Below are 17,571 nucleotides of genomic sequence, written 5' to 3' on the forward strand. Positions count from 1 at the left end.
AATTAGAGGAAAATATAAACAGGCCATAAGGATTGACTTGGCGCGAGGGGTTTGAGAGCTTAAAAAAATGGAATGGGTACTTTGGCTGTCAGCTATTATCAAGGCAATAGGAGGCGGGATGAGGTACACAGGATCTGCGAGGTTAAGCCCTTCCATTTTTTATGCTCAGTGGGGGTTTGTATATAGACTAAAGCCCTGAGAAAAAGTCTGCACCAGAGATTAGCTCTGAGAGATACCAGAACTGCACTGGGACAGAATGGAAGACAAAGAAAATAAATGGAATTGATACTGTTTTTGTCACTGAAGCCAGTAATGAAAAGTAAACTGAGGCAGCCTCTCATGAGGCTCAACAGAGGCTGAAAAATAGTTTCTAGGTGAAGAGAGTAGTGAGCAGAGTCCAATTCCACAGGAAGGTGAGGTGAGGTTTGATCAGGCGTGCGATGTCCACTGGACTGTTGGTTAGTGTGACCCTGATGAAGATAGTTTCTATAGAGCAGTGAGCAGAGGTCAGATTGACACATTTAATAAGTGAATGAAGAGGACTGAGAATGTTAGTAACTCCTGGACCTAAAGTTATAATTCAGTGTCAAGAATGGCAATAACAGAGCTCACTTTGGCTAAAGCAACATGTCTGATTTGGCAACTGCCGTGCTGAATCTCAGCTCACTTATCTTATTGGCCATCATGAGATCAAATTGTCGACAAGAGCATAGCTTTGCTGCATTGTCTGTTATTAAGGAGGCTGGAGAATGGAGGTGAGTGTTCTGACTTCTAATATGGATCAGCGATTTGAGTCTCTGGTTACTTAACTATCGCCTGTCAACTTGAAAATGGTTGGCCTGGAAACATTTAGCCACAGTCTCAGTTGGAATGTTCACATCTGAATGAAGTTTGTCTTTCCAACTTTCCAAACTGTTCCGCTGGCCTAGAAGGGTAAAGTGCATTATTTCCTGCTATTTCATTTTTATTAAAACTGTTTGAACTTGGAAATGAGGCCTGATGGTCCCATTTTCAGAAGGCTGAAGGTCACTGGGTGTTTCTGTGCAAAAAGAGAAAACAATGTGTAACCCCTCTGGCACCATAATCGAAAGAAATAGTGTGGTGATTACAGCCCTGCATGGAGGGGGGGGGGGGGGGGGGTTTGTGCACAGACAGTTCAAGATGTCCTTTCTGGGATTACAGGTTGGTTTAGTTGGGCAAATGGAGTGGGCGATCTATGAGGGAGTTTTCTGAGAAGCTGTTGCTGTTAGTGGATTGTATTTATTTTTTGTCAGTAATTCATCAGGTTGTACTAGACTTGCTACACTTTTCTAGGTAAAATTAATGTTTAAAAAAAAGAAATTACCCAGAAAAAAGGATAAAAAAATAATGCTAAAATGTCAGCTGTGGTTAATGGTCCCTGGGTAGTGCTCATGGCAATTTTTTTTTCCTGTTCTTTTATATTTTCAAACTTTTTACATGTGTTAATTTTTTAAAAAGAAAATAAACTCTCATTTGGAAGGACCTTGGCTGCTTCCCCAGGACCTAGTCACCTGCTGCAGCTGCCCCTTCCCATCTTCCCAAGCCCAGACCGGCTGGGGAGGCCGCCTGGGGCTGTCCTCTGACTCTCACTGTCCTGAAGCAGGTCCTGGGGAGTGATGTGGCTCTACCTCTGAGTCCGTTGGAAGGCACACTTGCTCCTCTCCTACCTCTTCCCACCTCCTCCTGCCTTGTGGCCAGTTTTGTTTTTGTAAACAGTTTTTGGGAAATGCCTGATGACCAGCAAGGTGCAGGGAAGATGGGAGAGGGAAGGGAGGGGTCATCAGGACAGGACATTCTGTAGGACAGCTGTCACCAAAATACATTTCCTTTTTTCCATGTGGTCTAGGCAAATTCGAACCACCATTATTTCACCCGAACGTGTACCCTTCGGGCACTGTGTGCTTGTCCATCCTCGAGGAAGACAAGGACTGGAGGCCAGCCATCACAATTAAGCAGGTATGCAGCGCGAGGGCCTCGCCTCAGCCTTCCTTCAGGACCAGAGTTTGCCTTTTGAACTGCTGACCTCCCACCTTGCTTTGTTTTTCTCTCTCACACAGATCTTATTAGGAATACAGGAACTTCTAAATGAACCAAATATTCAAGATCCAGCTCAAGCAGAGGCCTACACAATTTACTGGTTAGTGATCTGGCCCCTCTTGCTGTGACCTCTCTCATCAGCTCGCACAGCCTTCCCCTTCCCCAGAAGTTCCTTCCAGGCTGCCTGTAGGAAGGGGAGCAGTAGGCAAGCTGTAGGTGGGTGGATAGTCCTGACCCTCAGAGGGCGGCATACACACAAGCTCACCTGGCAGCTCACCTGGGCTCGGTGCCGAAAAGGGGGGACTGAGGTGACCAGGGAGGCTTCCGAGGAGGAGCTGCCTGTGCAAAGGGCCTGTGGTGGCAAGAATGGGCGACCAGGGCTGGTGTGGCCAGAGCCATGTTGGTGGGGGTTGGCAGGAGGCAGCCCGATGACATGGGCTCCTACTGGATTACTTTGCCCCTGATGGGATATCGCCAGTCAAACCCTGTGCCTCCTGGAGCCCGTTTCAGCTCAAAGGGAAGGGTGTGGACACTGGAGGAAGAGGCCATGGACCTCCCACCTCTGCCCTCCTTGGGCCCAGCCTGGGTATGGCAGGTCCAGGGGGATGGTCCGCTAGGGAAGTGGCGCTCCCAACTTGCTCTTGGTCATCTGGGTGCTCTGGAAAAGGGCCTGGTGTTACTTAGTGTGAGCAGTGGCGCTAAACCTGGCACGTGGGGCTGGCTGGCTGGACAGTGGGGAGGACCCTGGCCTTCCTGGCCAGCCTCCCCAGCTGGTCTGGGCAGGATGCTATGCCGAATTGGCAGCTCTGACCCTATTGCTCCACTTACCCATGTTCAGAAACCTGACCCACAGGGAGAGGCTGACTGAACAGGGGCTTGTTCTTTCCAAGGGGGCGTTTGTGGAATTGCAACAGGTAGGCTCTCTGAGCAGCTCAGGTGACCTGAGTTCATCTGAAGAGAAGCACCAGGTTGCAAGAGGTGCCCCCTCCCCTCCCAAATGGCTTCAAGTTCCTGGGTCCAGCCCAGTTTTGGCCCGGGGCGCCCCCTGGTGGCCAAGAGTGGCGAGCCGCTCCTGGGCAGGGGCGGAGTTTCTCCTCCCAGCCAGAGGAATTGCTGTGAGTGATTCCAGTGGAGCTGCCTTAAATTTACTTGGCTGCTGTGCATCAGCAACTCCAGGAGTTCTCATATCTTGACCCTTGAACTGGATGCTGTGTCGTTTGCACTGCAACATCTGTCTGCATCAGGCCATGTCAGCCTACGCCTCTGTAAATAGGGCCACTTGGGTCCTTAGTATCTGAGCCATTGCGATAGGTCCACAAAGCCAAAATGTCTTCTTGCTGGCCTTAGAGAGAGCTTGCCAGGCCCAGTGTGTGGCCGTGTGGGTGTGATGCCTTGGGCGAGTTGTGCGTGTGTCTTGATGGCGCGCCACTGGCCCACAGCCCGTCTGCCATGGCGCTCACTGTTGAGTTGTGGTATTGCGGCACTGGCAGCATGGGGTCAGCGGGCACTGCTGTGTGCCAGTGGATGCTCCCAGCTGGTGCCTACTCGGGATTGGAGCATCTCCTCTGTACTACGGGTCCTTACATGCCCGCTGGCATCATCCACTGCTTCACAGGAATGAGACATCATTTCTCCTGTAAGCATGTTTAAAAGCACCTTTTGTGAAATATGCTTAATCTCTTTTTTCAGATCTCTTTTCTTGTGTTTTCGGAAGGTCGCAGGGTGTGCCCTACACTGGCAGGTGCTCTAGGGCAAACACCCTGTGCCAGACCTCGCTTGGTAAATGGCAGGGCTGGACTGGGCTGCCTCTGCTATTGCCTCCAGCTCCTTCCAGAGCCCTCCTAGCTAGCTGCCTCCACCCTGGGGGTCTGGGACCTCAGCCAGGGTGGAAGCACAGGAGCGCAGGCTGCTCGCAGCACGGCCTGGCGGTAGAAGCTTGTCCTCTGGCCTTCACTCTTGGCTCTCGGCCAGGCGTGGTGCCGACACTGGCCTCCTGGGACCGTGTGCACCTGGGCACCATGCCAGCTCAGGGCAGGCTCCAGGCAGGTTTCCGCCTCTCCTGGTGCTGCCATTGCAGCCTTTCCCCAGAGAGGCTGGAGAGGAGGCCTGGGGTACCAGGGCCTGTGGTCTGCACTGGGCAGAGCTAAGAGAAATTCTGTTGGCCCCTCTGTGCCAACCCTGGGCCTGCGCCGTGGGCAGGGACCAGTGCTCTGAGGCCTGCTTGTTGCGAGCACAGCTTGGAAGGAGCCCTGGCTTTCTTATCAGGGTCTGAGTGTACACACTGCGCCTGAGCTCCAAGGAGGGCTCCTGACCGGCCCCTGAAGTATTTGACGAGACCTCTGACCTGGTGTGTCAGGAGCCCTGTTCATAAATGCATCGTGTACCCAAGGGCCTCGAGGTCACAGTGATCCCCTGGTGGCAGCTGGTCTCCTCTGATGGCAAGTTTGCTGCACTCCCCTGGCCTGGGGCAGTGCCCACCAGCCCCCTTCCCTTGGCACCTCATCTCACACTGGAGTCCCAGCTGAGGTCCTCCGACCACCAGAAAGCTGCCCCCACTCCATACCTTCACACTCGGGACTGAGTCCCCGGGAAAACCCACCAGATGTCTGTGTCTGTTATTGAAGACTAGATGAGCGATCCATATTTTCTCTCCAAAATGACTAATGCTGTTTCAAACAGAAAAGAGAGAAAACTGCTGGTCACTGGTTAGACCAGCCCAGGCTATTCTAACCTGTCTCTCTCTTGACCTCCTCAGCCAAAACAGAGTGGAATATGAGAAAAGGGTTCGAGCACAAGCCAAGAAGTTTGCACCCTCATAAGCAGCGACCTGCGGCAACATCAAAAGGAAGGGATTGGTTTGGCAAGAACTTGTTTACAACACTTGCAGATCTAGCATTGCTCTATACAATAACTAGTCACCTAGGGGAGGTGGGCGGGCGCCATTTTCCATTTCCGCCACTGGTACACAGTTCTCCACTTGCTGAATTGCCCAGTTTTTCATACAGGGTCTCTTCCTTCAGTCTTTTGTATTTTGATTGTTATGTAAAACTTGCTTTTATTTTAATATTGATGTCAGTATTTCAACTGCTGTAAAATGATAAACTTTTATACTTCTATGAGTCCCTGAGGAGCTAGTTCCCTTTGCTCGCGGGTGCAGGCATGCTTCCCCTGTCAGAGCTACACTACCCTCCAGCTGGCTGTATGGAAAGGAAATCGGCCTGTCCCCTTCCCTCGCGCCTCTGTCCTTCTCTCCGCAGAACCCGGGTTGTGTTGCTATGAGCCTCAGATCCAAAGTCAGCCAGCCTCTTGTTTTCGCATCACTTCCTTTGTGTTTATATGGCGTTTTGTCTGTGTTGCTGTTTAGAGTAAATAAACTGTTTATATAAAGGTTTTTGTTGCATTATTGTCATTAAAAGTATGAGGAGGCAGCCTCAGGGGGTGTCTCCCCACCCCCTTTCCACAGCTGCAGGCCCCACAGAGCACCGCCTTCGGCCCCAGCAGGTCTCGCTGCCTGTTCCTGGGTCCTGCGTGGCACCTGTCCTGGTCCTTTGTAAATAGTGCTGTGTACAGAGATGCTGTGTGTCCGGGGTTTCTGTCCACCCCACCTGGGTCTTTGGGCTGTTGAGCACTGGAGTTCAGATCTGGTCAAGTTGGAATTTGTGTCGGGACTCCTAAAGCGCGCTCTGCCTGAGCCATCAGGAGGAGATGCCTAAACCCAGGCCAGGGTGGCCGAGCCGGGGCATGTAGCCTCCTCACACCCGGCACTGCCCTTGGGCCTCTGCATGTAGCATCCTGGCCCTCCACGCTCACCGATAAGTCCCCACCCCTGGGTGCAGGTGGTCTCGGGCACCGGGACACCCCTAGCGAGCAGCTCCGAGGGCCACTGTCACAGGTTCTTTCTGTGTCCTGAAACGCTCTGAACCTGGGAGCCCAGGGAGGCTGCTCTCAGAAAGAACCCTGGAACATGAGCCCACAACGGATCTTCCAGGAATCCTGAGTCCTGGCTCTGGGGAAGTGCGGACATGGAGACAGGAAGTGACAGAGGGGACCTGGCCTCTGGGTCCCAGTGAGCACAGCTGACGAGTACAGAGGTCCAGACGTGGCCCTGTACCAACCAGCCTCGCCCTCCCGCCCGAGGACCCTTTCAGAACCAGGCTGCCTGTGGCTCTGGCATGCAGACTGAGGTGGGGGTGGTCCCCCAAGGGGTGAGGTCAGCCAGGAAGGGGTGCCTCTGTTCACCCTAAGAAATGTGGCCCCTCAGCCAACAGCATGGCCCAAGGGCCCAGTGCCTTGTTCACTTGCTTAGCTGGACGTCTGTTGGGTTTCTGAGCTCTCGGTTTGATGTTCATGATTATTTCTGATGCAGAGGGTCTCATGCGTGGGGTTCAGTGGGTCAAATGTGTATAGCCCCTCCCAAATGTCTTATTTTGTAATGACTGAATTACACTTAGTAATAGTTACACATGTATATGGTTAATATATATGGAAATGCAATATATTTTCTAGTTAAAGCATTCTAAAGTAATCGATGTTTCTAGCACATTGTCGTGACTTTGGCTAATGAAATGTCCTTTTGTGCCACAGTTCTTGGCTTAACAAAGATGTGAATCTTGTAACAGGAGAACTATGAAATGTGATCATTCTGTTTCTACTGTAAGGGAAGAGAGTGTGTTCCCAGCATGAGGCGCCTAATTAGTGAGGAATTGTGGGCAATAGATTAACCACTGTATCTAAGAATCCTCTAATTAAAACATTTCCACAAACTGCTGCCTGCAGGGTGTGTCCTTTCCTGCCCCCTCCCTCACAGGCCACCCCCTGCTCCCTATTGCTGTGGTCTCAGGATTAGACCCTCAGTGACCCAGGGATGGGGGTGATGTCCCCTGGTGCTGTGGTCAGATCCCTCCTGTGCCCGCTGAGACCCTGGCATGGGCAGGCAAGGTTGGCACACATCTGTGCTGGCCACTGGCCGTGCCCTGCATCTTTGTGGCCTGCTGGAGCATGGTCTCCTGGCTGGGTATCTGGGGCTGTTGTCACCTAGATGGATCTTCTCGGGGAGCAGGACGCCATCCTCACAGCCAAGGTGCACACAAGCTCTCAGTTCAGACCCTGATGGGGCCCCTGGGGTGTTGTGTCCAGGGCTGGCGGGGGCTTGGTCTGGCCATGGCCTGGGTGCAGAGCAAGGAGCCCGACCACGGGTGGGATGGGGCTAGCTAGCCCTCAGCCTCCATCTCCCCAGGGGTGACTGCTCAGAGGCCCAAGTCGTCTGGCCAGGCTCGGGGTCCCCTGTCCTTCCTGGACTGTCCCGGCTGGGCCAGTGCTGTGTCCTCACACCTGTCTGCCCACACAGGCCACACTGCTCGCTGACCTGCTGGCCCAAGGCCTTCCCACATCAAGCTCTGCCATGAGCAGCCTCCAGTTTGAGACTGAAGACAAGTTGGCAGGTTGCAGGCCCAGCATTGATAGGCTGACAGGTCTGAGTCAGCTTCCGCTGGGAGGCCGAGGGGCACCTGTGCGGCAGGGGCCCAGGAGACGCAGGCTTCCAGCACAGTGACCCCATCTGCGGAGGCTGTGGGCCCCACGGGGCGGGAGCACCAGGGTCCCATCCTCCCTGCTGCCCCCAGGCCCCACACCTGGCTCCAGCAGTTTGGCCCAAAGGCTCCGGCATCTGATAGGAGGCCGTTTTCCCTGATCTAGAAGAAAATGAAGCAGCAGAGTCACAGAGCACAGACCTGGGTTCCTTCCTCCTGAGCTCTGCCCTTCCAGGTGCCCACCCACCCCTTCCAGGATGCCCTCCTGCAGAAAGGTCAGCTGGGTGCTCATGCTGCCCCTTCCATTCCTCCAAGGAGGAAGGACTCGAGCCTCCAGAGCCAGGGACAAGGCATCTCAGCCCTCAGCTGTGCAAAGAACGGTGCAGTTCTGTGGAGGAGCGGCTGCTGGGTCCACTGTTCGCTCTCTCTCCTGATACTGCCCTGGCCCCACAACGTGGTGAGTGCGGGAGGGGTCCTTGCTGGGGTCATACCTCTGCTCCTGGGCCAGAAGCTGACAGGAAGGCCAGCGGACAGACAACGGATGCCATGTCCCAGGCCTGGCACAGGCTCACCTGTGCAGGTACTGGCAACAGCAGGACCCCACTGAGCTGCTGGTGACTGCGCCCCAGGAAGCAGCCTCTCAGGCAGGGGGCCATTTGGGCCAGACCCCTTCCCACCTGGAGCCACCTCTGCTGGCAGAACCACTCACAATGGCCCAGGCGATGGAACAGATTCCCGCAGTCCTCAGGGTCCTGCCACGAGGGCAGGCAGGAACTCTGGCCCCACTGCCATGGCCGCCCCTTTTCCTGCCTCTGTCCTGGACTGGTGCAGAGGCTCGCAGGGCCTGGGAGGACCCTGACTGCCAGGAGGCCGGGCCTGCAATTCCAAGGGCTGCCCCCAGAGTGTGAGCTGGTGGGTTATTTAAGCCTGTAGGGGTGGGGTGGACTCACCCGTGTCCTCATCTCCTGTGCCAGCCTTTCCCTGCTCTGCATTGGCCTTCAGAGTGCTTATCCAGAGCCCAGAGCTGGGTGTTTTTCTCCTGGCCCTAGGAGGGAAAGCCAGTCCCCCCACCCCCACCCCCAACACACACACACACACACACCTGCCAGGCGCTTTCCTGTCAGAGCCCAGAGGGTATGACCCCCACCTCCCCACCAGCTCCACAGAGCCCTGACCTCTAGGCAGAATGTTGTGCCCACACAGCTGCTGTGACGTGACCCCCTCCTGCCCCCCACCTCCCCTTACCACCTCCAAAGCAGGGCAACTGTCTGTGCTGCTCAGGACCACTGTCAGGGGTCTGGGCCAGAGGAGCCAGGGTGACACTGACTCAGGTGGGCCTGACTCAGGCTCAGAACAGGCCGGGAGAATGAAGGGATCAGCTACAAATGGGGCCATCGCTCCAGCCCCTGGCTGTGTGTGTGGAGGGAAGTCCTAGGGCTCATCCTTTCCTAGGGAAACAGGCTCAGGGCTAAGCTTGGGACCCAGCCTGTTGCTGTGTGGCCCTAGACAAGCCCTTTCCCCTCTCTGGGCTTCAGTTCACTTATCTACAGAGAATGGTGAAGTCTCCTGGGGCCTTCTGCCATCTGGCTAGTTAATTAGTTTCAGGGCTAGTGCCTCTGCCTTGGGCCGCCCCTGGGTTCCCCAGGGCATGGGTGGGTGGTACAAGCAGGGGCCTCCTCCCCTAGCAGCAGCCCCTCCTAACTTCCTGTTTACAGCTGCTACAGAGTCTCAGTTCTTTCTCCCAAGCCATTTTGATCACCATGGCAACCGGACTGGTGTTTGTTCCAACAGGTTGATAGAATCTGACACAAAATTGCAGGGGTGGGGGCACCAGTTCCAAGATCCTGGCTCAGGACCTGCCAGTCCCCCGGGGAAGGACAAGCTGCCCCCATAGGATTGCTGTACCCCGCAGAAGGAAGCCCAGTAGCAGCTGGTAGCATGACTCCAGGCCCTGCTCCTGCTTCCATGACTCATCTCTGTCCCAAGCAGCCCATGCATATCCTGAACAGCCTCTGCCTCATCTGCCTGGCTGTGCTGGGTCAGGATGGAAGTAGGGCCTCGGGACAGAGCTTATAGGAAACCTAACCTGCAATTCTGTCCCCGCACCCTGCAATGCAGTCTCTGATCCCCCTGCAGTGCCTCTCTCTCTCTCTCTCTCTCTCTCTCTCTCTCTCTCTCTCTCACACACACACACACACACACACACACACACGGTAGTTCTTTGTTTCTTCCTACAACGATGGGTGGGTATAGGGCAGCATGATGTGAGTCTGGATCTGGAAGCTGCGACAGGTGGTAGCCCCATCAGAGATGTCCACCCCACCCCTGTGTACGGGGAGAAGCACCCTGTAGGTGGGCAATTCGCTGAAAGATGCAGTGGTTAAAGTTGGTGCCTCCCTGCGTGGAGCTATTCTCTGGAGCCCTGTTACTCCAGCCTTTGGGTCTCCCTTCAGCTTGCCTGACCCCTGGCCTTGCCTCTGGGCCTGAGCTGTGGGTTCCAGGCTTGTGTTTCTGTCCTCCAGGGTGAAAAACTACAAATCTCTGTCTGATCCCCAGGACAAGGTGCTCTGAGGATCCAGCAGAGTGAGCCAAAAGCAGGGCTGGGATCCAGGGACCCTGTGCACCACAGGAACAGAACCTCTGCACAGCCCCCACAATCCTCCAGTGTGGCCCAGACGCCCAGCAGCACTGGAGCTTGTAGACCTGCAGATGGCCCGCCCCAACCCAGACTTTTGGAATCAGTAGGTTTGGGGTGGGCCAGCAATCTGTGTTAACAAGCTCTCCAGGCGACCGCGGTCAAGTTCCAGAATGCTGTGTGGATATGGAGTGGGGAGCCCAGAAAGGGACCCTAAAAGCGGGCTGGGAAATGCGCGGGTGGGGTCCAGCTCAGGCCCTGGGGTTCCACGGGCTGTGTGACCAGGACTGTGGCTCAACCTGGGGTGTATGGGGCCTCATCGGGACCATGGGGACGATCACCGCAACAGGTAGTCAAGGTCGTTACGGGCATCCTGGGTTGATGACTGCAGCGCCCCTCGCCCCTGGTGTGGACTCGCCCCCTTGAGAGGAGGGAGCTGGTAGGCCCGAGGTGGCCAAGTCCCCAGACCCAGGCCTGCTCCAGGTTGCCACCGGGGACAGCGCGGGGCTGGGAGGATGACTCCGGAGGTGGCTGCCCAGCCCTTCCCCAAAAGTCTCTTGTTCGGTCTCGGTGACTCTGGCCTCGGGAGGGGCTCCTGACGCAGAGCTGAGCCTGCTTTCAGGTCGGCAACAGCCGATGGGTTGACTGACAGCTCTGCGCCCCGACCCCTGGGGGAGGGAGCTCCTTGGCCCCGGCCCTGGGAGAGCAGGGACCCTCGCCCGGCCTCGCTCACGGTAGGGCACGCGGGGGTGCACGGGAGGGGGAGGGGGCGTGCGGGGGTGGGCCCGCAGGGGCGGGGCGAGCAGGCCAGGTCCCGCCCCCACCCCCACCCCGGGCCGCAGCCGCGGTGGGTCAGCTGCGCTCAGTCGTAGGCGCGCCTGGCTGCGAGCGGTCGCTGTCCAGGGCGTCCCAGAGGGTCCGTGTGAGAAGGGGGCCCGCAGGGACCCCAACCCCACCGCAGGACCCCAAGCCCACGGTGAGTGTTGCGACTCCATCTCGCGCCGTCGAAGCTTAGCCGGTGCCCACCCGGATGGACCTGGGACGCCGACCCCTTCACCTCCTGCGTGGGTACCACCAGGCGGCACTGGGAGGCCCCCAGGCGGAGGGCGGCGGGAGGTCGCAAAGACTCGCCCCCGGCCCCGGGGAAACTGAGGCCGGTGCGAGCTCGGAGGAGCGGATCTCCGGCATTTCTACCCGCGCCCCGCTGTGCGCCTCCCCCCGCTGTGCACCCTCCCCCGGGAGCACAGGAGTGGGAGGGGGTCGGGGTCGGGGCGGCTGGTCAGTCTGCCGCGGGGGTGGGATCCGGCTGAGGACCCTGAAGACGCTTTGCGGTGTTTCCCAGGCAACCGGCCGGGAAGGAAGACGCCCCAGCGCACCGTCCCTCCCACCCTCCCACGATCCTCGTAGGACCCTGGCCTCCCCAAAATCCGAGTCAGCGAAAGCCCCGCCCATCTCCTTCACCTACCCCAGGGTGCTAGGGGGCTTAAAAATATACATACTCATCTGATCATCTTCCGAACTTCCTGGACCACCCTCCCTCCATTGGGGGAAAGACCCCTACAAAACCGGTGGGGGCCCAGGTTCCCGTGGGCAGCACGGAGGGGTTGGGGAGGGGGGTCAGTGAGCGAAGTGGGGGGGATGTTGCATGGAGAACATTGCGTGGAAACAGGTAAGGACGGTAAGAGGGGACCTCGAAGGAATAACGAACTCACGGGGTAAAATCATTGTTCATGTGTTCATTCCAGAAGCATCTAGCCACCCTTGACAGCTGGTCTCATGGAGCCCTAAGAACACTTGCAGAGCTGGTTACAATTCATACTCCTGGGCCCCTCCCCAGGGAGCAGCATTTGTAATGGGCATCGCCCTTGGGTTGTGCAGGCTTACACTGATTGGGAAGTCATTGGGGCCTGGGAGAGATGGGAATCAGGAATCAATGAAAAAGAGGGGAAGGGGTAGTAGGGGCCAGGCTGGAAAGAGAAGACTGAGAAGATGGCATGGAGAACTAGCATGTGAGGCCAGACATCCTGCCACTCCCTACCCCCACCCCCAAGTTGCCAGGGACCTGATTTCTGTGAGAAGGGCATCCAGCGCTCTGACGGTGTTTATCCCTCTGAGGATGCCCAGCTGGCCACGGGGACACTGACGGAGGAGGCCGACCTGGCTTTTTGGTTCAGCTCAGCCGCCCCAGACTCACCTGCCTCAGAACCACCGAGAGGCTAGTGGGAGACAGCCTGGTCTGGAGCCTTGGGTTTGAATCCTGGCTCTGAGCAGGTCACCCCAGGCCTGGGCTGTGAAATGGGGCGTCCACTTTGCAGAATTGTCATTTCCCATTCACCCCGGGCCTTGGAGACAGCCAGGGGACCAAGCAGACCCGGCCATTTGGCTTGGCCCAGTGCCAACATGGCTGGCCTCAGTTTGCTGGCTGGACCAATGGGAGCTGTGGTTCTGGCCCTGGTGCCTGGGCACTAGCAGGGATGTTCTGTCTGCTGCCCAGGCCCTGAGGGTTGGAGGCAGGGACAGCTTGGGAAGCCGTCCCGCTGGGGCCCATCACACAGGTAGAGGGCTCTGTAGCTCTGCGCCAGGCTCACTCCTGCCCCATATGGGCTGAGGGGCCTTGGCAGCCAGTGAGTGCTTCCTGGGGGGCTGGCCGCAGGCCCACTGTTGAAGCTCTGGGTGAGGTGCTGGTTGGCTCCCAGGGCCGAGGCTGTTAGGTGCCACGAGATCATCACCAGCCCAGGATCCCAGGGGAACCTTAGGTGTCTCTGAGCACTCAGAATGAGCCATCACTCCCAGACACCTGTGCCCAGACACCGCTGTGGCCCCCATCTCGGCATTGGGCTAAGGGAGGAAGGAGGTACGGTCAGATGAGGGGTAGGGTGGCCCACCTAGACCCTAGGACTCGGGATGTGCCAGGAGCCTAGTGCTTGGACACAGGAGCCAGGGGGACCTGGCCTCCACTACCGGCTGCCTGCTGGCTCTGTGGCCTTGGGCAGCTTCCTAACCCTGGGGCCTCAGTTTCCTCGTCCCGATGAGGGGAACAGAGCAGCACCCCTCTCCAGGGCTGAGCATTATGCAGTGAGATGCTGAGTGGAAAATACAGGTAGGGTGCTGCCCCCCCACCACCGCCTTGAACATTTGGTTCTCACAGACACGTCCATCCCTGCAGCTCAGGCCACTGGGCTCCTGCGTCACGTTTGCCTGTGAGATGTAGAGCCCCTGTAGCCCCTGTCACATGCAGACACAGCGGCTGGCGGTTGCCCTGGCAACAGCTCAAGCAGCCGCTGCTACTCTGGCTTTGGGGGCTGCAGAGGGAGCAGCCCCTTCTACTCAAGTGGAAATGACAGTGGCCCTCTGCCCAGGCTGATGACTTAGAGAGACCAAGTGACTTGGCACAGTCCGGGGCGGGGGGTGATCTCCCGGGCCTCTGCCCTCCCAAACCCCCCTGCCTCTGGTGGCCATGATGGTGCCAGCCCTCTCTTTGCCGAGGTGCCCTCTCCTCCTGCCTCAGGCTGTTCCCAGGATCATGGCTTCTGTTGGTTTTTGGTTAATTTAGTAATTGCTAAATCTGCTGTGCGAAGCTTCTTGGGGAGTGTATGGCAATGCTGCTGAACTAATGAAGGAACGGAGGACCGGAAGGCACAGCCGTGCTCTCTGCCCGCAGGCCCCCACCATGTCCTCCTTGCTGGAGATCAAGAGCAGCGTGCTCAGGCAGGTGCAGGTCTGCCCGTCCTTCCGCCGGAGGACTGAGGAGGAGCCGGGGAGCGCCAGTGCTGACCCGCAGGAGCCCGCCACGGGGGCCTGGTGGGTGCCCCATGGCCCAAGGGAGCCGGGGAGGGTCTGTGCCCAAGAACATGGGGTGCCCTGTGGACATCGCGCTGTGCCTCAAGGCCTGCCTTTAGTCATGTGGGCTGGTGGCTGGTCCTGAGCCGGCAGCATGTGCTGAGCCCTGAGCTTTGGGGAGGGTCTGTTGATCCCATGCCTGGCCTTTCTCGGCAGGAAACCAGGGGATGGCGTGGAGTTCTTCACCCAGATGCGCCTCATCCTGAAGAAGGAGGAAGGCAGACGGAGCTTGCCATGCCCTGAGGTGAGGATGGATCTTGGGCACTGCTGTGTAGCATGGGGGGCATTGTGCCAGGCCTCCTCACCTGCCCCTTCCACATCTGGCCTCCATCCCTCCATTCCCTCCCTGGACCACCCCCCCACCCAATCAGCCACAGGTCCCCCACCTTCGGAGACCCTCACCCCATCACCCCCTCTTAGGTCCTATTGCGCAGCAGCTCACCAGCCCCCACCGAGCCTGTGGACCCCAACCGTGGCCTGAGAGCCCTGACCCAGGAGGAGGTAAGAGGGATGGGGTTCTGGCCCTAGAGTGAGGCTGCGAGCACCTATTGTGTGCCAGGCTCAGAGTCTGGGACTCGGTGGATAGTAAAGGTGTCTGGGTGGTGGGCCTGGCCTCCCCATGCAAGTGAGTAAGGAGCAGAGGTCAGGGATGAGTAGGAGCCCCCAGCAGAGGGCTAGGCAGGTGCAAAGGCACTGAGGCAGGGCGTGGATCTCTGCCAGTGGGAGGAGCTGCTGAGGGCTGGGGGCTGGACACACAGAGGGTGGGCCTAGGGGGCCTAAAGGGAGACAGGGGTGTGGTGGCAAGAGACTCAGGGTGTGCTCCCCACACCACCCACAGGTAGAGATGCTCTATGAGGAAGCCTTGTACACCGTCCTCTATCGAGCAGGAACCATGGGCCCCGACCAAGTGGACGACCAGGAGGCCCTGCTGAGCTACCTTCAGCAGGTGAGTCCCATTGGCTCGGTCTGTCCTGCTCTGAAAAGGACTGCGACCACTGCCCACCACTGACATCACTATCAGTCACCTGAACAACACACAAATGTGCACCATGTACACAACATACACGTATGTGTGTGTGCACAGACAGACACACATACAGGCTGACCGGACACACACACGCACACACAGAAGGGTAGGAAGGACAAGCAGACACATCTTTTCTCTCACCTGTGCGCTACCCCCACCCATGACATTTGCAGTCGGGCATCCCTGTCTGGGGCCATGCCTGAGGCCCCCACGGGGATGGCCGGCCTTGCTTTGGGGGTCATCTGGGCCCTCACACCTGCCTGCCCCTCACAGGTGTTTGGCACCAGCCCTGAGGAGCATGCAGAGGCCATTGAGAGAGTGAAGAAGGCCAAGGTGAGGTTGCCACCTGCCTGTGCAGAGCTGACCAGCCACATGCCCATGTTCAAGGACTTGGGTGGAGGGCACAGGGCAGGGCTGAACCCCTAGAGGCTCCCCATCACCTCTCTGCCCACAGGCCCCCACATATGCCCTGAAAGTGTCCGTCATGCGTGCCAAGAACCTGCTGGCCAAAGACCCCAATGGTGAGCGAGGACTGGCCCGGACGTGTTAGCTGCTCCCAGACCTGGTTACTGTGGAGAGGAGGGGGGCCTGGGTCAGGGACTGAGGCACTTACTGTGTCCCAGGCTTCAGTGACCCGTACTGCATGCTGGGCATCCTGTCGGCCTCGGGCACCCCGCGGGAGCCAGGCCCACACAAGGAGCAGCGCTTCAGCTTCCGGAAGGGTGCCAAGCGTGGCAGCCCACAGCCAGCGAAGAGCATCCAGGTCACCGAGGTCAAGAGCAGCACCCTGAACCCTGTCTGGAAGGAGCACTTCGTCTTGTAAGCCCCCTCACCCAGCAGATGGTCAGGGAGGCATTGCCTGCAGTGCCAGCCCAGCCCTGGGGTACACGAGGGTGGCTGTGACCAGAGGGTGACCCCTGTAAGTAGCCTCAGTAACTGCCTAGGAAACAGGTGGCTTCATATGCCCACTTGCTAGAGGAGAAACTGAGTCTCCAAGAGATCCGTGTCCTCAGGGCCACACACCCTGTCATGGACGCTTCCCTGTGTCTCCTAAAATGGTCCCTGCCCAGCCCTGGGCAGCCCCTCACGGATATCTCTATTTTCCTTGTAGTGAGATCGAGGATGTCAGCACGGACCAGCTGCACCTAGACATCTGGTATCGACCCTGTGCCCTGCAGGCAGGGGCTGTGGGTGCCTCTGGGCTGAGGGTAGTGGGAGGGGGCACTCGGGGATGGGCTGGGTTCCAGACAAGCCGGGTGCCCCCTTCCTCAGGGACCATGACGATGATGTGTCCCTGGTGGAGGCATGCAGGAAGCTAAATGAAGTCATCGGCCTGAAGGGCATGGGCAGGTACAGCAGGTGGGACCCTTGTGCCCTCCCAGTGCTGGTGGCTCCCCAGAGACCACATGTGTGATGCCCACCCTGCTGTGCTCAGGTATTTCAAACAGATTGTCAAGTCAGCCCGTGCCAACGGGAAGGCGGGGCCCACAGAGGACCACACTGATGACTTCCTGGGCTGCCTCAACATACCCATCTGGGTGAGTGGGTGCGGAGGCTTCACTCACCGAGGCACTGCCAGTGGCTGTGTCCTGTAATCCCCCCAGAGCCCTCCATCCTTCTGGGGCCATGGGGGAAAGCCTCACTGAAGGGGGGCGCAGGGCCAGTCTCCTTGGGACTCTGTCCCGGCACCCCCGAGTGCTTACTCTGTGCCAGTCACCCCAGTCCCCTGGGAAGCGTGGAGGCCTGTGTTCTCCCCACAGCCCCACAGCATCCGAGAACTCGCCATTCTGAATCCCCTTCCTGCAGGAGGTGCCCGTGGCTGGCGAGGACCGATGGTTCAAGCTGGAACCACGCTCCAGCGCCTCCCGCGTGCAGGGAGACTGCCAGCTAGTGCTCAAGCTGATCACCACGCAGGTGGGGAGCCGTGGGGAACCGTGGGGACCCGGGCCCTGCACCTCAGCCCATGGCTCGGGCCCCTGATGAAGGGCCCTGTGTTCCAGAGGGATACGGGCATGAGCCAGCGCGGGCGGTCGGGCTTCCTGTCCTATCTGCTGCTGCTCAGCCGTCTGCTGCAGTTCGAGCACCGAGCCGAGGAGGTAGAGGCGCCCTCGGGTCCCCGCGGCAGCTGGGCTCGGCCTGGGGGAGGCAAGCGACGGGGACCGCAAGCGGGAGGGGATGGGGGTCTCCCACCTCCACCCACGCCCAGTCCCTCCCCCAGCCCAACTCCAGCAGCTGGCGGGGCGAGCTCAGCGCGCCGGCGGCCACTGTGCTCTGCCTGCACGGCGCTCAAAGCAACCTGTCTGCCCTGCAACTGGCGGTGCTGTGAGTGGGCGGGGCGCACGGCGAGGGGCGGTGCTGTGAGTGGGCGGGGCGCACGGCGAGGGGCGGTGCTGTGAGTGGGCGGGCGCACGTCGAGGGCGTGCTGTGAGTGGGCGGGCGGCGAGGGGCGGGCGTGGCATTGGCTGGCGGGGCATGAGAAGGCC

At 58.4% G+C, this 17,571-nt stretch overlaps 2 protein-coding genes across 3 annotated transcripts in view; both read left to right on the top strand.

The window, feature by feature from the left end:
* Nucleotides 1-6,819, top strand: part of UBE2I (ubiquitin conjugating enzyme E2 I) — an 18,970-nt gene extending 12,151 nt beyond the window's left edge. For both annotated transcript variants that reach the window (XM_006107083.3, XM_023747833.1), the window contains 3 exons: nucleotides 1,868-1,977; nucleotides 2,079-2,158; nucleotides 4,814-6,819. In XM_006107083.3, the coding sequence (XP_006107145.1) occupies nucleotides 1,868-1,977; nucleotides 2,079-2,158; nucleotides 4,814-4,877 (254 nt within the window). In that variant the 3' untranslated portion in view covers nucleotides 4,878-6,819. The remainder of the gene's footprint in view (nucleotides 1-1,867; nucleotides 1,978-2,078; nucleotides 2,159-4,813) is intronic.
* A 7,069-nt stretch (nucleotides 6,820-13,888) lies between these two features.
* BAIAP3 (BAI1 associated protein 3) overlaps nucleotides 13,889-17,571 on the top strand; it is a 9,219-nt gene continuing 5,536 nt past the window's right edge. Inside the window, 13 exon segments of the mRNA XM_014449067.2 lie at nucleotides 13,889-14,022; nucleotides 14,218-14,305; nucleotides 14,482-14,562; nucleotides 14,900-15,007; nucleotides 15,362-15,421; nucleotides 15,543-15,609; nucleotides 15,712-15,907; nucleotides 16,200-16,244; nucleotides 16,361-16,438; nucleotides 16,524-16,626; nucleotides 16,895-17,002; nucleotides 17,089-17,184; nucleotides 17,307-17,405. Coding sequence (XP_014304553.2) covers nucleotides 13,892-14,022; nucleotides 14,218-14,305; nucleotides 14,482-14,562; nucleotides 14,900-15,007; nucleotides 15,362-15,421; nucleotides 15,543-15,609; nucleotides 15,712-15,907; nucleotides 16,200-16,244; nucleotides 16,361-16,438; nucleotides 16,524-16,626; nucleotides 16,895-17,002; nucleotides 17,089-17,184; nucleotides 17,307-17,405 — 1,260 coding nt within the window. The 5' untranslated portion in view covers nucleotides 13,889-13,891.

Source organism: Myotis lucifugus, unplaced genomic scaffold, assembly GCF_000147115.1.
Source record: "Myotis lucifugus unplaced genomic scaffold, Myoluc2.0 scaffold_1008, whole genome shotgun sequence".
Classification (NCBI taxonomy): Eukaryota; Metazoa; Chordata; class Mammalia; order Chiroptera; family Vespertilionidae; genus Myotis; species Myotis lucifugus.